The sequence below is a fragment of the Monodelphis domestica genome, chromosome 3 (genome assembly GCF_027887165.1).
Source record: "Monodelphis domestica isolate mMonDom1 chromosome 3, mMonDom1.pri, whole genome shotgun sequence".
NCBI classification, from domain to species: Eukaryota; Metazoa; Chordata; class Mammalia; order Didelphimorphia; family Didelphidae; genus Monodelphis; species Monodelphis domestica.
The window spans coordinates 124,367,990-124,390,093 of record NC_077229.1 but is presented as its reverse complement, the minus strand read 5'-3'; the positions used below and the strand labels follow the sequence as shown (position 1 = coordinate 124,390,093).

The following is a 22,104-nucleotide window of genomic DNA, read 5'->3' as shown; positions in this document are numbered from 1 at the left end:
ATTGATCTAATTCTTTCTCCCAAAATACCTCCTTCCAAATTTCCTTGTTTGTGTCAGTATACAACCATCCTTCCAGTGTCCCAGGTACATAATCTTATCATTAAGTTGGTTGCTCATACTCTCTCACTCCTTGGATCCAGTTAGTTGCCAAATCTTGCCATTTTTACAATGACAGTTTCTCACTCAAATGAGTTCTTCTCTACATTCATAGAGCTGCCATCTTAGTTCAGGTCCTCATCACTTCTTCCTTAGATTTTTACAAGACTCCTAACTGTTGACAAGTGCCAGAATAAGTGTTGACCATATGTATTCAAAACCCTCTAGTGGGTTCCCATTGCTTTTAGAATAAAATATAAATTTTGCTTTAGCTTCTGAACCCCACTTAAGCTTAAGCCCATCTTTCCAACCTCACTGGACATTACTTCTCCTTCTGATACTCTTCACTCTAGTCAAACAGTTCTTTTCTGTGTTCTTCAGAGAGCATTCCATTTCCTATCCCCAATCTCTTTATAGCACTGTCTGTCCCCTATGCTTGGAAACATTCCTTCCTTACCTCAGCCTTATCTCATTTTCATCTGTGTTTCATATACAGCTCAGGCATCATCTTTTGTCTTTCCCTGACACCCTGAATTGCTAGTGTCATCTCTCCCAAATGACTTTGTATTTGACTACTTTATGTGTATACCTGTATTTATTAACTTTACATTTGTGCTGTATATACATTTTTACATATACTTGACTAATGAATTTAAATCACAGTGCTAATAGGAATTGTTTCATTCTTTGTACTTGCATCCCCAGCACCTACCACCAATTGGTACTTAGAGGGCAATCTGTAAATATTTCTTGATTGATTAATTGATTGTTGTATTATCTGATTATCTCTTGCAGTTTGGCTTTTGACTTTCCATTCTAAATAAACTGCTTTCTTAAAGGTTATTATTGATTTTTTAAATGCTCAATTTGATGAGATTTTTTCCAGTCTTCATAATCTTCACTTTCACTATAGCATTTGACACCATAAGTCTCTCAATCAGTAAACACTTATTAAATGCCTACTATTGCTTGACACTGTCTTTGAGTACTGTGGACAAAAAGAAAGGTAAAAAAATAGTCTTTCTTTTCTCAGGGAACTTGATCTAATGGGAGATACAGGATGAAAAAAGCTGTGTATTAAAAAAAAATTATCCATGATGAATAGTAATCATCAACAGAGAGAAGGCACTGGAATTAAAAGCAATTAGGAAAGGGTTTCTGTAGAAAGTGAAATTTTAGCTGAGACTTGAAGGAACCAGGAGGTAGAAATGAGGAGAAAGACCAATTCTAGGCAGTGGGGGCAGCCAGTTAAATTACCCAAAGATAGGAGATGTAATGTCTTATATTAAGAATAGCAAGGAGGCTAGTATCACTGGAAGTGAGATAATAGTGTCAATGGAAGGGAAATACTAATGTCAGTAGAAGAGTACTTGAGGGAAAGGGTCGTATAAGTTGTAAGAAGACTGGAAAGATCAAAGGGTTCAGGGCAAATATTATAAGGGGATACCAACCAAAGGATTTCTGTTTACTACTGGAGGTCAGGGAGAGCCACAGGAAATTTATTGATTAGGCAGAGAGGTTGGGGCTGCTTTAATAAAGTCAGGTTTATGAATTAATGGAGGATAGAATGGAGTGGGGAGAGACCTAACGACTGGCAGACCAACTAGCAACATATTATAGTAGTTTAGGGTGGGATGGAAGCATCAGAGAAGAGGAGCATATGTGAGAGATATTATAAACTGAAAATCAATATTTCTCAACAGAAAAATGAGTATATGGGTTAAGAGATAGTGAAAAGCTGGAGGTACTCCTAGGTTGCAAGTTTGGGGACTGGGAGGATGGTTTGGAAGCGGGGAAGGTTTAGGAGAAAAATGATGAGTTCAATTTTAGACATATTGAATTTAAGATTTTTTACAGGACATCTAAGTTAAGATGTTTGATAGGTACTTTGGAGGTTAACAAGGAGGTTAGACCTGGATAAGTAGATTTGAGAATCATAAAAACCCAAAGAAAAGAGAGTATCAGGAAGGAAATCAACTGTGTGTCACAGACTGCAGAGAGTTCAAGAAGGATGAGGACTGAAAAAAAGATTTCGATTTGGCAGTTAAGAAACTATTGTAACTTTGCAAGGGAGAAATTTTGGTTGAATAATGAGATAAAAAACCAGACTGTAGAGAGTTAAGAAAAGAGTAAGAAGTGGAAGCACCATTTGTAAACATCCTTCTCAAGGACTTTAGCCCCAAAAGGCAGGCGAGAGATATGAGAAGATTGAAGGAATGGAATGATCAGGAGGGAGCAGGTGAAAGAGAGAGCTCTATGTGAATGACCTCAGTTTTTTTTTTTAATAAAAGATGAGATTCTCACCTGAAATAATGGAGGGTGTGGAGCAGAGACTCAAGGTTTGAGATGGGATAAAAAGATCTGGAAGTGCTACTATGTTGAGTGGGATAGTGAGTTAATTTGTTAAGTATAAAAGGATTTCCTGGCATCACTGAGGGCCCAGTATCATAAATCTTAGTAATCCCAGCCAGAATGATTGTATTATTATTTCCATCTTTGTTCAGCAAAATTGCTGTAAGCTTGGAAGCAGTGGATGGCAGGAGTGATCCTACATGTTCCTTCTTTCCTTGTCATACTTGACATTCCTCTTTCTTGATTGTCTTCCTTCCTGTCTGACCACTTGTCAGTTTCCTTTATTGGATTACAATCTGTTTCCCTGTGCATATATATAGAGATCCTCCAAGGATTTGTTAAAGTACAATTGGAAAATAGACTTAAGAGTTGTAAAGGATTTTAGAGGACATCAAGTCCACCCCCATTTATTTTACCATAGAGGAAATTGAGACATGAAGTTAGAGGGCTTTTTTAGAGGTCACACAGTTACCAAGTATATGAGCTGGGATTTGAACCCTGATCTTTCTGACCTCTAAGTCCAGTGACCCTTACACCATGTTCACCTCTTCTTGGAACCTTTCCTTTTCTTTCCTTTTTCCTCTGTGATCTCATTGTATATTTAGCTATCATCATCAATTCCAGTCCTATATTGCTAGCTGCTTGCTGGATATCTACATCTGTGCTTCATGGGTATCTCAGGTTGAATATACACACTCCTCCCCCATTTTAATCCCTTGTTTAACCAGTTCTACTTAACACTGTCTTTTATACCTGAGTTTCTTGCCCTATTATCATATCCTCAATCATGCCCTGACCAAGCCACAAATTTACGTTATTCCCACCTTTGGCTTTTTCTTCTATTTTTTGGTACTCCTGAGTGTAGCTGAAAAAAATTATGAAACCATATTAAAACTATTGATTTCAAATTTATGTTACATAATCTCAGCTGATTGCTCACTAAAGCAAGGCAGTTCTTTTATACCTCCCTTATTGATTCACTTTCCCCCTGCTTTGTTTTGCTCCCCCAGCAGCTTTTCCAGATTTTTTTCATTCTCCTTCAAGTTTCCTATCACCCTATCTGCCCATTCCCCTCTACTCTTTCACTTGAGGAACTTGCCTTTCATTTCCCCAAAATAGTAACCATTTGCTGAGGGCTGCCTCTTCTTCCCTCCTCCCACCCTCCTTACATGAAGAGTGACCCTTCTTATAGAGGAAAATTTTACTCTATACACCTTTTATCCCATTCTATCCCATTTCTGGAGCAGATTGCTCCCTGTATCATCTTACTCACAACAATCTTCAGTCTCATCTGCCTACTGGCTGTTTCCCTGCTATATCTATAAACATTTATGTTTCTGCTTTTTTTTTTTAAAACTCTTACCTTCCACCTTAGAATCAATACTATGTATTGGTTGATTCCAAGGCAAAAGAGTGGTAAGGGAAAGGCAATGGGGATTAAGTGACTTGCCCAGGGTCACACAGCTAAGAAGTGTCTGAGGCCAGATTTTAACCTAGGACCTTCTGTCTCTCTACACCTGGCTCTCAGGCTTCTGAGCAGCCCCAATGTTTCCTCCATTCCTAAAATCCTTCACTTGGTCTCACCCCATTTGCTATCATCCTATAACTCTTCTCTTTGAGAAGATTGCCTTTAAAACATGCTTTTGCTTCTTTTTCTCTCACCTCTAAATGCTCTATAGCCTTATTTCTGACCTCATCCTTTAACAGAAACTACTCTCTTCAAAGTTATCAGTGAACCTCTTACTTGCATATCTAATGAACTTTTCTCAATCCTCATCCTTCCTGGTGTCTCTGTAGTCTGACACTGTTGTTCACCCTGTTCTGGATACTTTTTCCTTTCCAAATTGCCTTGATACTACACATTCCTGGTTTTCCTACCTATCTAACTGCTTCTCAGTTTTCTTTGGTGTATCTTTATCCAAGTCACCTACTTAAACTATTTCTCCTGAATTCTCTCTTTTCACTTTTAATTGGTGATCTTATTAGTTCCCATGAACTCAGTTATCATCACTATACAGATGATTCTCATTTATCTAGTTATTCTAGTCCTTACTTCCCTGCTTCTTCTAGACTCTCATCTCTTAACTACCCACTGGAAATCTTGGGCTGGATTTCTTACAGACAGTTTAAACTTAACATATTCAAAATTGAACTCATATTTTCCCCAAAATATTCCTCTCTTCCTAACTGCCTCATTAGTATTGAAGGGTACCACCATCATTCTAGTCACTCAGACTTGCCACTCTCACTCTCAACTCATATCCAGTCAGTAGCTAACTTTACAACATCTCTTGTTTTCTTCATCTCTCCACTCAAATAGCTACCACTTTATTATATTACCTTATATTTTGGCTGTTAGAGTAATTTACTGTTTGCTTTCCTTGCCTTAAGTCTTTTTTCATATCAGTTTATTCTTTCCTCAGCTGTAAAAGTTATCTATTTAAAGCGCAGACTGTATCACTCCCTTGCTCAATAAATTCTACTTTGTCATTTCTAGGATCAAATATAATACCCTCTCTTTGGCTTTTTAAGCCCTTCACTCTGTTTTTAGTCTTACACTTTATTTCCCTCTACATATTGTACAGTCTAGAAACAATAGTTTTCTAGTTCTTAGCATACAATACTCTGTATTCTCAGTTTTCACCAATTGTCCCCTATGTTTGAAATGTTCTTTCCCCCTCACCTTTACTTCCTGGATTCCTTGATTTCCTTCAAGACAGCTCAAATTCTATCTCCTTCAAAAAGACTCTGTTCTGCTTATGCCTTTCCTCTGAGATTGCCTCCTATTTACACTGTATGTATCTTGTATGCATGTAATGTTTACATATTATCCCCCCAATTAAAATATGAGTTCCTTTAGGACAGAGATTTCTCTGAGCTCAGGTCATTTTTTTGTTCCTAGACAAAATGCCAGTTACTCTTAATAGCATTTTCCCTAATTACCAAAAATTTCACAATACAGAGCTTTTTTTCATGAGTACTAAACAGTTAATGGTTTCCATTTTCTTCATTCCATTAGAGTATTCTCTAATCTAACCCTAAATTATGGAGAAGTTAATGGTAGCATTCCTTAGAGTAAATTTCTAGGTGGTTTGGAGCCACATATTTTCTTAGTCTGCTCTGCTTAAAGGCAGTTGCTGATGACAAAAAATTTGGATCCCTATTAAAATTTATTATATCTTTGGACAGAATGCTTCAGAAGCCCTTATTCCATGCCTGATCATTTGGTAAGTGATGATCTGATTGCTCATCATTAACTAGAGAAAGTTACAAAATTATTATATTTCTGTTTTATGTGACAATGACTTGAGCACCTACTTCATAACATCATTATGATGACTCTTCTCGGTTGCCTGAGAGTTTATTAAATTATTTTTTGATGTCTTATGTTGCAGACTATTCAGACTATGAAGACAGTTCTCTAGAATTTTTGGAAAGGTGCTCCTCTCCACTCACTCGGTCCTCTGGGAGTTCTCTGGCTCTGCGAAGCATGTTCACGGAGAAAAATACGTCATATCAATATCCAAGAGCTATTTTATCTGTTGATCTTAGTGGAGAAAGTATGTTCATTTAATTGTAGGCTGATTTTTATTTTAAAGCTTAAAATTACTATATGTAGAATTGGGACTAAAATAAATAAGAGTCTATTAATTTAATGAATTCAGCAAATATTTCCCGAGTTCCTATTGTGTGTAAAGCACATAATTTAAAAAGTGAGGATCTAATATATGACAATAATAGGCCACATTTATATTAGTACTTTAAGGTTTGCAAAGGAATTGTTGTCTGCATAAGTTAATTTGTACTAATTGGAATAAAATTTACTTTCAAATTATATAATGCATATAATAATCTCCACTAAGGTCCCTATTTTAGCACCTCATTATGGCAAGATTGTGATCCTGTATTCCAAAATAGGTTAAAGTCTATGAGATCCTTTCATACTGTTGTCTGAGGAAAAGCTTAATTAAATTGATAGAAGAACCTTCACTTAGAAAGCTGACCAACTTCTAATGGTGATAACTATTTGGCCAGAGCTTTTCATCATAATTCTAGTATAAAGTATGAAGGGATTTTAATCCCTGGTCAATAGAAGTTGTATCCACACTGATAAAACTAGCTTTTTTTTTGATGTTATGAAGTATATAGAAACCTGACCATGGATTCTAAAATTGTTGATGCTGATGTTGTGAAATGATATTTTGTTGGATATGTGATCAAATCAGATACAAAATAAGAGTTAGGAAAGCCTAAAATAGCCATCAGAATTTTAAATTCAAAGGAGAAACTATTAGGAGGGACTCTAAAACTTGAACTCAGAAATGTAGTCTGTCCCAGCTCATATCTAAACCTTGCATCTTCTCTACAACAGCCTCAGAAATGTCCATCTAACCTCTGCTTGAATGCCTGCCAATTGTCAGGGAATTTGCTACTTTTTCAGGCAGTCCATTCTAATTTAGGTTATTTCCAAATGTTGGGAAATTATAACTTGCATTGAACTGAAGTCAGCTTCATTTCAACTGCCAGCCATTGGCCCTTGTTCTGCCCTTTGGTGTCATGTAGAAAAAGTCTTATCTCATTCACATGGAATCCATTAATTTTACCCTTCCATCATCTTTTCTCCAGGCTGCATGTTTCATGTTCCTTCAGCTATTCTTTGTTACAACATAGCTTTCAACTTGTCTGGTGGCTAGGTGGTGCAGTGGATAGAGAGAGCACTGGACTTATAGTCAATGCTGAGTTTAGATCCTACCTCATCATTTATTAGTTTTACAACCCATGGCAAGACATTTAACTGCTTTCAACTTCAGTTTCCTTATCTGTAAAATAGGGATAATAATAATACCTAATTCAGGTTTATTATGAGAATCAAATGATATTACATAAATGTAAAGCACTTTGCCAACTTTAAAGTGCTATATAGAAATGTCATTATTGCAATGAGGACCAACTGAACACAGTATTCCATATATCATTCTAAAATTTGTTTTCTAGTAGGTGCTTAATAAATATTTGTTGAATGAATAAAAGAAAAGAATCAGAAAACATAGAAGTAGGTATCTTGCTTAATCATATAAATTAATATATTTAAATCAGATTATTATATATTTCCATTATCTCATATGTGGCATATTCTGTTGCCTGAGTAAACTCTTTCCTGGGTACTGAATTTCTGGATATCTTTTAATTCTTTTAGGTTATTGTATGATTTAGTACACCTGGAGAGTCAGACCTCAGGGCCTTGAAAAGGTTATACTTCTACTATTTTATTTATTATCAAATGAACCCCCAAAAATCATTATTAACAGATAAGTTAAAATGTGGGAAACTCAACTTCTGCTGCATTAATTATCTTACCATAATTCTGTCTCATAGACAAGTAAATTGCTACCTGAGTTAAGGTAAATATTTTAAAGCTTCCAGGCTACTGTGTCATTTAGATTATAGGAAGTCCTGAACCTACTTAAAAATGGGTCATAGTACAGAATTTCATTTTTAAGTTGACAGTTTGGAACTCAAAACAATTCTCAATTGAAACTCAATGATAGATGTAGTGATTATGTTCACTGTCCAAAAAAAATCCATTTTAATCCTTATTACAGCCAAATGATAACATTTTATTAGTCATTCTATACAACTCAATCATTACATGTACCAGGGTTTCCATGGGTAAAGGAATTATAACATTTGCCAGAAGTCAAGTTAGTAAACATTTATAGTCATTCTCGATCACCGAGAGACTACCACTACTATTAAGTGCTCACTGTATGCCAGGAACTATGCTAAGCACTGAGGAAACAAAATGCAAAAACAGTCCCTGCTTTTAAGAAACTCACAGTCTAACAAAGGATAAGAACACAACTATATACTAATATGATATATACATAAAATATTAGAGATAGTCTTAGAGAGAAGGTATTAATATTGGGAAAGATAGGTAGATTTTAGAGTTTACACTTGAAGGAAGACAAGAGGAAAAAATGAAGAGGAGGAGAATTCTGAGCCTGAATGCCCTCTGTGAAAATGCATGAAGTTTGGAGATACAGTTCAAGGAACAGTAGGAAGGCCAGCATCATTGGATGGCATAATGTGTGAAAGGACTGGAAAAGTAAGCAGGATCCAAGTTATAAAGGCATTTAAAAGTCAAACAGAAGATGCTATATTTAATACATGAAGTAATAGGGAGCTATTGGGAATTTATTGAGTAAAGGAGTGTGACATGGTGAGAACCTCATCGTGCTTCCCTATGAGTGGCTTGGAGAGGTGAAGGTAGAGTTGGAAGTTCCAGAACTAAATTAGTGATGAACTAAGAAAGAGCCAAGGCATTCTCCCTGTGTAAATCTTCAGGCATGTTCCATAGTGCATGCTAATATACTGCTACGTTTTTTCTTAAAACCCAATGCATTGACCTGCTTTCTTCTTGTTCCACTGCCTCTACTTATTTATGATCAATTCAGTTTAATTTAATTAACTTTTATCAAACACTTCAAGGTATTTTCCAATGATTCTCTCCTTCCTTAGCTCAATAAATAGAATATTCTCATGGTTGCCCTTTCCTATGTCTATGGAACAAACACATAGGTCTTTGATATCTTCCCAAGTTTTGTTTTGTTTTGTTTTGTTTTTTTACTATTAATAATAATGACAAAATAGATTCTTTAAAAGGTTTTTTTTTCCCCCTTGTTTTTTCACTTAGACTCTGGGGAAAAAAAGCAAGGTTTAGTTAGGTGATTATAGTGCACAGAAGCATCACCATAGTTGATGCTTCTCTTGAGCTATTTATTGTCCACAAAAAATGAAGTGGATGCTCTTGGTAGGAAGGGGAATGATAGGAAATGCACTGAGTCTAGGGGTTCTTTTTAAAAAATTATTGAGGCATCTTATTCTTTCCTACCATTAGTCTTGCCACAGAAGTATCTTGAACTACTATTGGTATAAGGTGATAAATAAGACCAAATTTCAGAGTTGGGATTCCTAGTAACAAAGGGTTCTATAGCATCAAGGAAACATGATAAGGAAAGGAGAAGGGAAAAGAAATTCCAAGCAATAGGAGATAGGAAAGAAGAAGAGTTCCTAGAATAACCTATGAAAGTTGGCTTTCAGAGACAATATAGATTATATAGTCTGTGCATAAGGGGTCCATGCAAACTGATAATAGCTAAGTTAGAGACATAATTCTTGCCTAGCTTACAATGTAGGAAGTAGTTTGCTTGTCTAATAGAATTCACAATATTATATAATTTTATAGCATCAATGGTTTTACAGATGGAAGAGACATTAGAAATCAGATGATCCAACTGATTTTGGTGAACAAACAGACCCAAAGAACTTACAACTCATTTGAGATTACAAGGCTCAATGTTACCAAAGAATCAACTCCAAATTCAGTACTCTTCATTATGTATCACATTACTTCAAAAAAATTTAGTTTGAAGGTCCCAATTAATATTCTCTGACAGTAATTTTAAAATTACATATAGATGTTGGTTGTTGGTTCTTTCAACCCTCTATGGGAAATGTTACCCAAAATATATTTAAAAAGGGGTTGAGAGTGGTAGTCCCCAAGGTCTGTTTGTCCCATCTTCCCTACCCCTTCCCTACCCCTCCTCTACTTTTGGGTCTTCTCTCCTCACAGTTTCTCTGGAAAAGCACTTGACTTTCTTGTTTTCCCCATGGCACTTCCTACATGGCTTTGTATTATTACCAAAGATTAAAGTATCTATGTGCAGTGTGCCATCTTTTGTATAGATGAGTGAGAAAAATGTAGTGGATTATAGGAGGAAACTTTTTGTCCCTTATTATTTGACAATATTATTTTCAGCATTTGTTTCTATATAGGGGAGGAATTGTGAACCTTTATCTTCTGTCCATGAACCAGAGTGGAAAGAGAGAGTTTTGCTAAGGAATAAACAGTTCCCAGATTATTCCCAACACAGTGGCAGTACTGATCTAGACCTTACATTTTTGAGTTTCTATTTATCACTACCAGTTCCTCGATCCTCTTGTACCAGGGCACAGGAACTACAGACATTGACAGGGAGCAGAGAGTCCCTTTTCCAACAATAGAAGGGAAAGAAGGATGAGAAGATCTGTCCAAGGGTGGATCAAATGGTTCTGTAGTGTAGTATGGTACTTTTGTGGGTTAGCCTTGCAACCTTGTTAGTATGTATAATACTGTTTTTATGAAAAAGTGCATTCTTAATTCTAAACAGCTATAGTTTTACAGAGTATATAAATTGGTGATTATATGTATTGATACCAAGTTTATGCTGATCAAATGAGGACTTATTGGTGTTCTGTCAGAAATTCAAACTACTCATACTGTTAACACATTTTGCTGTTTTAAAGTTGCATTTATCTGAAATTTTATAAATGTATTTGCCTTTAGTTCAGGATTTTGGTAAGTTAACACCATTTTGTTTTCTCCAAACATCTCAGTTTATGTACTACTTTTTTAAAAAGGATCAACAGAAGCACAAAGTAAAGCATGCGTGAATTTTTAAAATATATAACAAAATTCAGCTTCCTAAAATGAAATAAGAAATACTGTAAAAAATTGAGAGCAAGAAAACAAAAATTATGACCCTCAAGATATTTTAGATAAAAAAAGACTGATGTATTTGAAATGTTGGCAACATGACTGTTAATTAGTTTCACTTCAATTTCCATTTTATATTCTTAATAATGGGATGAGAATTTTATTTATACCTTGGGTAATCCCAATTTGAAGGACTATATAATGTGTAAAAAAGTGAGTTAAACTCCACAGAAAGATAAAGGGGAGAGAGCAATGCTATGTTATATGTAAAGTATGAGAAGTGGTATGATGTGGATTGATAGCCAGTCTTGAAACCAGGAAGCCCTTCTTCAGATCCCCCACTGTGACACATACTAGCTCTACGTCCCCTAAAGAAGTCACTTGACTCTCAGAGCTAGACAACTCTCTGTGATTATAACTTGTAGAGAATATGAAGTTCCCTATATCATTGAAATAACAGATCCAATCCCTAAATACAGAAGAGAAAAAGGTGGGGAGTGGGGGGGATATCCTTTCTTGTTTAGAGAAAATACCATTATCTAATATTAGGCAATTTTAAAAGGAAATTACTTTTTTTTTAATTAGAGATATTACATTATAAGGGCCTCATACTCCATTCCATATAGTAATTCTCTCTATCATATAACCTTTTAGCAACAAGGAATCAGTATGCTATATGAGTCAGCACAGTTCCATTATTGATAACTCTGATTGTTAAAGAGTTTTTATGTGTTTGATTTGGAGTTAGAAGACTTGGGTTTGTACCCTACTTCAACCAGTAGCTGTGTGACCACAGGCAAGTCACTTAACCAGTCTACCTTTTTCTTTATCTTCAAAATGAGAAGATTAGATTAGACTTTAGTGAATGATTATATCAGGTAATATAGTAAATTAGAAGTAAAAGGCATAAAACATAATGGTATATGTTTTGTAGCTGTGTGAGTGTATGTTCTTGTCCCTTCCCCAATTAGTTTCTTCTTTAGGGCAAACAATCCCATTTTTTTTTTATCCTCTTGTGACATGGTTTTGAGTTTTATTGCCATCCTCTTGATAGGCTTCAGTTTGTTAATGTCAGCATTAAAATTGTGAACCCAAGAACTGAACACAGCAAACTAGATAGGCTCTGATGGCACAGTAGTACTATGGAACCATATGCTTCATTAAGTCAGTTACACAAGAATGGAGAAGACTTAACAATAGAAGTTTTTGAAAAAAAAAAGACTTGGGGGGGTCTTCATTAACAGGGCAGTCTGTTTGAATGTTTAGTGCTTTATCCAATTTGTTAGTTATCTCATCCTCATGCCATACTCAAGATTGATATTTTCAAAGTCTAAAAGTTACAAATAAAAATATTGAACAAGTTAGTAAAGAGTTCTATTGAACAACACCAGAGATTCCTTTTCTCCCTTCAAGGTTTCTATCAGTATGACTGCTCAGTATTCTTTAGGTTGTTGTTTAGCTAAACACTGATATTCAGCTCATCTTTCACTGTTTTTGTTTTTTTCCACAAAAATATTATGAAATATTTTGTCAAAATCCTTACTGAATTCTGGATGCCTTATGATTACCACTAGCATTGTAATGACAATTCTAAGGCATCCAGAATTCAGAATTTACCAATTTAATAAGTCTAAAGCTCTGAGATTACTTCAGTGTGGCTATTCCCTCTACCTGCTCCCCTATAACTTGGTACATGGTTTTTAAAAACTGCTACAATCAAAGTTTATTTATTTGTAGTTAAACTGGTGGTGAGACTCTCTCATTGTAGATAGACTGATCCTTCAGCAGTCTGTCACTAGACTTATTCTTCAATCCTTTCTAAATAGGCTTTATAAGACCTTGTGCTCTGCCAGCCTAGTTTTCTAAAACACTGGATCATTTCCACATCAAGATGTTAGAGTAGGGCTTTAAAGGACCACCAGCCTAATAATCCTAACATAAAAAATAAACAATGTTAGTTTTCGTTGAGCCAATGCTGGCCTCTGTTATATACCATGTCCTTCTCTAAGGAATGAAACTGCCATTCTAAGAAGAAAGTACCTAGACTTTTAAAAATCAATGGTGGCATCATTTGTTCATTTTCTGTTTTGATTCCTTTCCCATTTTTAGGTTCTTTGATTAAATCTATAAATTATTTTAATATTCTGAGAAATAATTCTAGATATTTGAGTCTAATTAATGCTTTTTAGTGCTCCTTATTTCAGCTATCTCAGGTTTCATTTCCTTCTTAAGTAATCTTTATTCTATAGTTAACATTTTGAAAATCATGGTTCTTGCTAGAAAAGACAGTGAAAAATCAAGTTCTGCTTTCTGACTGTCACCTTTCATACTATTAACTCAAGACAATGGATCTATTTCTTCCAACATTATTGTTTTGATTATAATTAGTCTTTTATAAAGATAGATGGTCATTTTGTAGCAGTACCATCATTTTGGTATCTGAAGAAAAGAAAATTAAATCCTATTTATAACCAATGTGATCAGATACGTCCTATGTGCTCCTTTCTCATTGTTTACCTTATATATGTATATATTTATTAGTTTGTTCACTTTCTATTCTTCCATATTCCCTTAAAACCGTTACTCTGTGAAATATTTAGGTGTTCCTGGAAAGAACACTTCTATAAAAATGGAAAATATGCTCATAGACCTTTCCTATATTTTTTAGACTTATCAGATGTTGAGTTCTTGGATGACTCTTCAACTGAAAGTTTGCTTCTAAGTGGAGATGAGTACAATCAGGACTTTGATTCGACCAATTTTGAAGAGTCTCAAGATGAAGATGATGCCCTTAATGAAATTGTCAGGTGTATTTGTGAAATGGATGAGGAGAATGGCTTTATGATTCAGGTAATTAGTTGCTTATATTTCTCAAAATCCTGAATGTTCCTTCAGATGTTTGTTTACAAGTTTATTGCAATCATCTTTTGCTAACTATTATTTTGTGTATGTATGTGTGTGTATGTATGTGCATGTATGCATGTATGTTTATATTTCTAATTAAATATTATACAAAAGAAAAGCAATAGAATCAAAGACATTTCTTCCATCAGGTAAGTAGAAAAGTCCCTTATTTATAGCCACAGACCCCACAGGGTGGAGTAATAAATAGATAAGCAAACTTGAAGGTAGAAAGACCTAAGTTCAAATACTGCCTCTGTGAGAAGGGAATTTGTATTTTGATTTTACCAATCAGGGATTTCAACTTCCCTTCCATTTTTTTAATTTGGGTCAATAAGAAACCAGGGAATTGATCCCACAGACACTGCCTCTCTGGGTGATTCCAGGCTAATTGAGGAATTGTGATTGGTTCCCTGGGGTTGGGGGGAGGGGGGTAGGGAACAGCATATAAGGTGAGACCCAGCAGGGAAGCAGGGGAGGTTATTTTCTGAAGCTGAGATTCAGAGAGAGACATGGAGTTGTTATGCTCTGGATTATTAGGCTAGGAAATTCTTCACCTCCTTTCTATATTACTCTCATTTTATTTTTCTTACTAATAAATCTAACTATTAACAGTTTTGTGACTTAAGGGTTAATTACAATTTTTGGTGACCAGCCATTCTAACCATTACACCTCTAAAACTTACTAACAATTTGATCATGGGTGAGTAAGTCAACTTTTCTAAATGTACCTTTTCATCTGTAAAATAAGCATTTCAATATTAACTTTTGAGGTTCAACTGAGATAATGTGCATGCAGCAGTTTACTAACTTTGAAGGTCTACATAGAGGTCAGTTGTCGCTTTTGTTACTACTTAGCATTTTAAATCTACATTTTTAGTGAAGGTTGCAACTGAAGGTATTAATACAACAGCATGGCCTATTCCTGTAAAATTAACTCTCAAGTGCTAAAGTGCAGAAAGAACTAAGGATATCACAAAGGCCTTTTAAAAATATATATAATTTAGGGAAAAGAGGATCAAAAAAAGGATCTAATAACTGCCCAGGGTGAATGGCATGATAACATGGAACAAAGGCTAGGCAGAAATGCTAAGTACTTATTTTTCTTCTGTTTTCTCTGCAAAGGAAAATGATCTTTGGGACCAGAAAGAATAGAACAAGAATAGAAAAAGAATGACTAATGGGCAATTCATGATTAAGAAAGGAACACAGTAGTAAGAAGGATCCTAGCTGCACTTGATGAGGTCAAGTTACCAGACCCAAAGGAATTGCATCTTAAAATATTTATAGACCTGACAGATGTGATTATTGAGTTATTGTCACTGTCTTTGAAAGATCATGGGGAAGCAGGGAAGCACGACAGTTTGGAAAAGAATAATGACCTGCTGTGTAAAAATGGGGTGATAATGGAATCTAAAAATTCTAAACAAGTAAGCTTGACTTCCTGGCAAAATTCTGTGATACAATTTGACAAGGTTACTTACTAGATCAGGGGAATTGTGGAAAACATAATTTATCTTATTGGTTGGTTTTAGTAAAGTGATTTGACAAAGCCTCTTCTTGCTATTCTCATGGTTGAGATGTGGGTTAGAGAATCATATAGTTACATGAACTAAGTACTAATTGAATGGCCAAAATAATTTGTGGTTTTGTACTAACTGTAGAAAAGAAGTACCTTGTGGAATGCTACAGAGATCTGTTCTTGGCTCTTTGCTGTTGAACATCTTTATCTTTGACTTGGTTATAGGCATAAGATCAAGTTTTTTGATGACATAAAGCTAGGAGAGGTATCCAACATATTAGGTGACAGAGAAAGGGTCCAAAAAGATCTTGGTAAAATAGAATATTAACTGAATCTTAATATGGTGAATTAAAAAAAGATAAATACAAAGTTTTACATCTAGATTCCACAAATTAGACTCCAAAAGCAGGGCTAAAAAGCAGTTGAAAAAGATCTGGAGATTTTAGTGAACTGCAAGGTCATAATGAGCCAGTAGTGTCACATAGCAGTCAAACAAGCTAATGTCATTGTGGGCTTCATTAAGAGAAGTCTCATGCCTACGAAGGGATGTTAATCCTTTTAGATTCTGTCAAGATCTATAGTGTAGGGTTTTGCAGGCCACATTATAAGAAGTATCTTTAGAAAGAATAAAAAGGAGAGTACACAGGAAAATGGCAGGCATCTAGATCATGCCATATGAAAATTAGGTGAAGACTTGGTGAGAACATAATAGCTATATTTGAAAGAGTTTTATGTAGATGAGAGATTAAATGTGTTAGTCTTAAACCCAAAGGCCAGAATCATATGCAGTGTAAAGTAAAAGTAAAAGTAGGAAAACATATCATATACTGGTTCTGATATATGAGAGGGAAGAAATCATACCAATTAGAGTTACCCAAAAGAGGAATGAACTGCTTTGAAGGGTAGTACATTATCATGTGATAAGTGGAATACTTTTATCTTTCATTGGGCAGAACTCAACAAAACATCTCCCAACATAATTAGTAAATAAAAGGAAAGAGAGAAGGGAAAGATTATACTAAGAAAGAAAAGAGGAGAAATGAAGGCACTTAGTAACTAAATTTAAGAACTTAATTCACATAATTGAAGAGTATAAGTAGATATATACAAAAAGATAAAAGATATATATACAAATAGGAAGAGAGTGGGAGGAGTGGATGAGTAAAGTGAGCAGAGAAGCAGGAGAACAAATTATGTTACTATATTTTAACTATAACATAAAAACAAACTTTTGAACATCTAGAACTCTGTTTAATGCAGTGATCAGCCATGATTCCAAAGACCAGTGATTTGCAGTATTGCCCATAGGCTGACAGAGGCAGTGGATTAGATATGCAAAATGAGATATGCATTTTTGGATATGGCCACAGTAGAAATGTTTTTTTCTTTGTTGAAGTGGTTTTCTTTTTTCCACTGAGGCTTGGGGGTGGGGGTATAGGAGAGAGAGAGAGATGGTAGAAAGTCTTTTTTAAAAGGTAAAGTACAAACAGAATAAAAAAAACAATTATTCCCTCCCCCTCACTTTTCAATTATAGATTTATCTGGTATTAGTTACCTTACTTTAGTTTTTCAAATAAGAAAATTGAAACATTTCAGAAGAAGAAAATTTCAAAATAATCATATTAATTAAATATAAAAATTACCAACTTCTTCCATATGGTCATATGGTTATTAGGTGATGAATTAATTGGCCACAATGATCCATGAAACAGATAAAAATAGAAAATGGCCATGCCTGACACCTCTGAGGCCTTGCTCTACTTATACAAGTGATGGCAGTGGAATCCTAGAAAAGATAGTATAAGGTACTAAGAATGACAGTTTTCAGACCACTACAAACATTAAATATTTAAGCTGCTAAATATGATGTCTTTGATAAGTAACAAATAAATTTATACATAACAAGAGAAACTGAACCACATCAATGTTTTTACTTTTCCCCTATAAATATAGAAAACCAGAAAACATAAAGAACTGATTGCCAAATGGAAAGATTCCTCACAGACTTTCTTCTCTTCATGAGACAAATGTGGTAATTGGCAGAATTTCAGAATGCAAATGACTTCAGTGGCCCATCTATTACACTTTATACTTCAAAAGAATCCCTTTCACATCATAGCTACATGAAGGAAATCACAGATTAATCAAAGTTTCTGCACTGATGGTACTTCAGTGTTCTACTGAATACTTATTTTTTTGTTTCTAATGTGTATATGTTTTGTTTTTTTAAAAAAACTTTAATTAAGGAACAAATCCTAAAAAGTCAATGTGATTTAAATGGAAAAAAAAATTTACTTTTTAGTTGAGCTAATATTTAATATATCACTTGCATAACTTTTACATAGAAAAATTGCCAAATAGGCAATTCTTTCAAAATTAAAATGAAATTTAAATTATGTTTCATTTTGGCTACATGAAGAATAAATTTAATTCTTGGAGTGGTAGAACCTAAACTGGCTAATTGGAAGGGAATAATTTTTTTGTCTGTTTATTTACAAAGAGCAGAGCCTGTAGCTACAAATCCTTTTTTTTTTTTCCTAACAGTGTGAAGAGTGCCTCTGTTGGCAGCACAGCGTTTGTATGGGGCTACTGGAGGATAGCATTCCTGAGCAATATATCTGTTATATTTGCAGGGATCCACCAGGTAGGAATTTTGTTGTTTTGTTTGTTTTTTAATACAAATATAACCTATCAGGTTTCATTAACTGATTTTATGAAGATATAATGTTTGCAAACCAATAAAGTTAATTCAGTAGGAGCTATATTAAAAAACAAGGAACTTCCCATACAGGAAAAATTCTTACTTGTAAAAGGTTAAATTAGGTCTTTACAGAGAACTGAGACTATATAATCATTTTCATGATAAAAGCAGATTCTCCTCCTCCATCTTTTCCTCAGAACTTGTGTAGACTTGAGGCTTCACTGTTAGACATGACAATGGCAAGGGAGAAGTTATTTCTCCACTTGCTCTCTGAGCTGCAGTTTGGGAGGGGTTTGGGGGAATGGATATTAAGCTATTAGGCCAGTAATAAAGGCAAATCTTTAAACCATGTTGCTTCTCACCTACATCATCAGAATATCACACCAACTCTGTCAGTATCTCTCAGTCAGGCTGCCATTCACATGCAATTCCAAGTCCAATTCCCTTTGCTCAGCCTCTCCTAGAAGACAGTAGCTTGTAGTGTCTACAGTATCTCCCCATTCAGCCCCCTAAGTGCCAATGAAATCTGCCTACCTAGAAACTTTAGGAAAGAGGCATGCCATGGTGAGACACTGGTCTCTTAGGTATTCTCCTTTTAATTTGCTGTCATGATCCCTGATTTGCTCAACAATCATTTTCTAATTCCCAATATCATTCTCCACCAATAATTATATAGATAGGATTTCCTTAGTATAGCTGGAGAAAAAGTATTATTCTGAATGATGTTAAAGTAGGGTGGCTTAAGATGAATTTTATGGATAAGATATTTCAAAATTACCTTGGTGGAAGCAACAATATTTGAGCAAATGTATGTATTCATTATTTGTAACTAAATGTCCAATATGTAATTATTCCATGATATAGATTTTAATTCAAAATTTCTTAACTATAAGTTCTTTAAAAATATTCTAATAGGGGGCAGCTCGGTGGCTCAGTGGATTGAGAGCCAGGCCTAGAGATTGGAGGTCCTAGGTTCAAATCTGGCCTCAGACACTTCCCATCTGTGTGACCCTGGGCAAGTCACTTGACCCCCATTGCCTGGCCCTTACCACTCTTCTGCCTTGGAGCCAATACACAATATTGACTCCAAGACAGAAGGTAAGGGCTTTTATTAAAAAAAAAAATACATATATATATATGTATACATATATATATTCTAATATTTCTTTTTCATGTTATTTTATGCTAAATAATAATACTTTACATTTATAGATTTTTGGTTTTTAAAGTGCTTTCAAAACTGTTTTCTTTGTTTTATGATGCTTAAATAATAATAAAATAAATGTAAATGTAACAACATAATTATCAATATTCTGGAAAGATAGATTTATATCAATGACTATGGAATGAAAAAGAGCCCTCTGTTTCCTTTTCCATGTATTTCATCCTATACAGTTTCATGATTCAGTGTTTTATATCCATATTCGTGTCTCAACAACTAGGAGCATGCCCATTGTGCTAATACACCTGAACCAAACCCATAGAGGCTGTATTTCCTACTTATTTGGAGCTTACCTTACTGTTACCAGAGCTATTCAAAGATATACTACATTTATTTCTGGACAACTACAAGTAATAGGTAGATGCAGAAACATGAAATAAAAGAATTTTAGAGTTAGAAGGGACTTTGGCTCTGTAGTACAACTCCATCATTTTATAGATAACTCAACTGAGGCCAAAAAGAAATAGGCTTATTTTTTCAGTGCCACATAGCAGACCTAGGGTAGAATCCAAATTTATTATTGGCCTATCCTATGCTTTTTTTCATTACAACATGCTACCACTGTTGATTAGGAGTAGTCCTACCTGCTAAGCCATAGAATACTGTCCTTTCTCTTATTTTGAAAAGGATAGCTAAGCAACAAAAGCAGTGCACCCAGTGTATTTCAGAATTATCACTCAGGAATATAATGTTATAGAATTTTGAGCTAGAACCGAGTGACAGTTTTTAAAGCAAAAGAGAAATGAGAAAAAAAGTAAATCAATGTGACTTCCCTTTTCTCTCATTCAAAGGTTTTGTTGGCAGATAGATAATGGTATTTAGAAACAGACACTGGCTCCAAGTTCATTGATTGTTGGTAATAACTATATCCTTTCTAGTATTCTTATGTACCTACTGTAATTTCTCCAAAAGGAAACTTGCTTTCAGGGTGTCAGAATTCTACCCCTTTGAAGCTACTGTTCATGTACAAGCACTAGAGTCAGTGGAAGATTTGAAAGGTAATCTAAGTTAGGTCATTTGTAACTTGCATGATTTCATTATTTACAGGTCAGAGATGGAGTGCAAAATACCTTTATGATAAGGAATGGTTGAACAATGGGCGAATGTGTGGATTATCATTTTTAAAGGAAAATTACTCTCACCTCAATGCCAAAAAGATAGTTTCAACACATCATCTACTTGCTGATGTATATGGTGTGACAGAAGTGCTCCATGGGTTACAACTAAAAATTGGGATTCTAAAGTAAGTGGAAATTCATAGAAAAGGATCAGATTTTAATACTGATTTAAACCAAAAAAAAAAGAAAAATATATGAAGTCAAGCCCTTTTTTGTTATATACTCTGATATAAGAGGGTTTGAATGGTATAGAATAATTTTTTGAAGTACAGGTTAGCATTACTTTCTAATAGCTTAGAATAACAAAACTCTGAGGAAGGTTACTAGGTTTCTTTGGGTCTCCGGTTGTTCTTTTTATCTCACATGCCATTAGACATTACAGAAGTAGCAAAGTTACCTATATAGCTGTTGTTCTGTATTTTTGGACATTCTTTATCCTTCAGAAATCCTCTGAAAGTGGTAGATTGTCCAAGTGCTATTATAAGAAACCTTATCCCCTCATTTCTCTCTTTCTTCCTAAGCCAATATTATAAGTAATTTATACAATTTATGAGGAAAAACACAATGTAAATAGCACTTTACTTTGATGAATACAGGAAAAGTTGATTTTTGTCAGCCTGGTGAACTCCTGTAGAAATTCCCTCCACCAGCGCAAATTTCAAACCATATATTAGATCCTAGACAAAGTTGCTTGGGGCACAGAGATTATGTGATTAGCCCAGGGTCAGAGGAGGGATTTGAGCCAAGACCTTCCTTACTTCAGTCATAGCAGTCTATCCATTGAGCCATTCATCCTTTGATTGTCAAAAGAAACTAAGAGGAAAAATGAAATGGCCCAATTAAAAGGGAGTGCATATGTAAATAAGTATACCTTGATATCTAATTTGGGCAATAGCTCATACATTTATATAATACCTTTTTCACTTTATATCTATTCCTCCACCTTACCTTAACCACACACAGATGTATTACCTTTTTCTTTTTTTCTTTTTTCTTGCCATCACTCACAATTGTATCACATATACTTAAGATTTCCAAAATTTCCTTACCTGACTAAATTGGTTTTCAGTTTTTCCCTCTGCTTTCTCTTACTAAGCCCTGTTTTTTGTCCATACTGTGACCTTCAGTCCCTTGACCTCTCACTTCTCTCCAAAGCTCTCTTCCCTTTAGTGATCACTTTCCTATTTTCTTTCTATCCTGACCACTTGAGCTCTTAGGTGTTCTGTTCCCTTGATCCCCTAAGCCCTTTTTCATATTACCAAAACCTCAACCTTGGTTCTCAGCTGCTATCCACTGACTCTGCTTCATTGCACTTGCTGCTGAATAAAAGTACAGGAAATCATGCAACTCTTCTGATTGTATCCATTGCAAATTAATGTTACCAACCTCAACTGGGCCCTCACTGCTTCTTCCTCATCAATTCAGTATCCCAGTCTCCACAGTGACCCTTCAAAACCTTTTCATCCCATCCTAGACCTCCCATGACTCCTCTATGAAGTAATTTTCCTAATTTGTAGTTCTGACCAGGTCACACCTCCCTTCTTCTCCCTCCCTCACAATAAACTCTAGTGGCTCCCTGTCACCTTTAGGATCAGATACAAAATCCTCTGGAGTTCAAAGCCCTTAATAATCTAACCCCCTCCTACCTTTGCC

At 35.0% G+C, this 22,104-nt stretch overlaps 1 protein-coding gene across 37 annotated transcripts in view; it reads left to right on the top strand.

Moving 5' to 3' along the window:
• PHF20L1 (PHD finger protein 20 like 1) overlaps positions 1–22,104 on the top strand; it is a 108,800-nt gene that overhangs the window by 71,904 nt on the left and 14,792 nt on the right. For 32 of the 37 annotated variants that reach the window (XM_056823069.1, XM_056823064.1, XM_056823066.1 and 29 more), the window contains 4 exons: positions 5,844–6,008; positions 13,656–13,837; positions 17,955–18,054; positions 20,381–20,576. In XM_056823069.1, coding sequence (XP_056679047.1) covers positions 5,844–6,008; positions 13,656–13,837; positions 17,955–18,054; positions 20,381–20,576 — 643 coding nt within the window. The remainder of the gene's footprint in view (positions 1–5,843; positions 6,009–13,655; positions 13,838–17,954; positions 18,055–20,380; positions 20,577–22,104) is intronic. The other 5 variants (XM_056823062.1, XM_056823067.1, XM_056823071.1 and 2 more) reach the window with 1 other exon arrangement.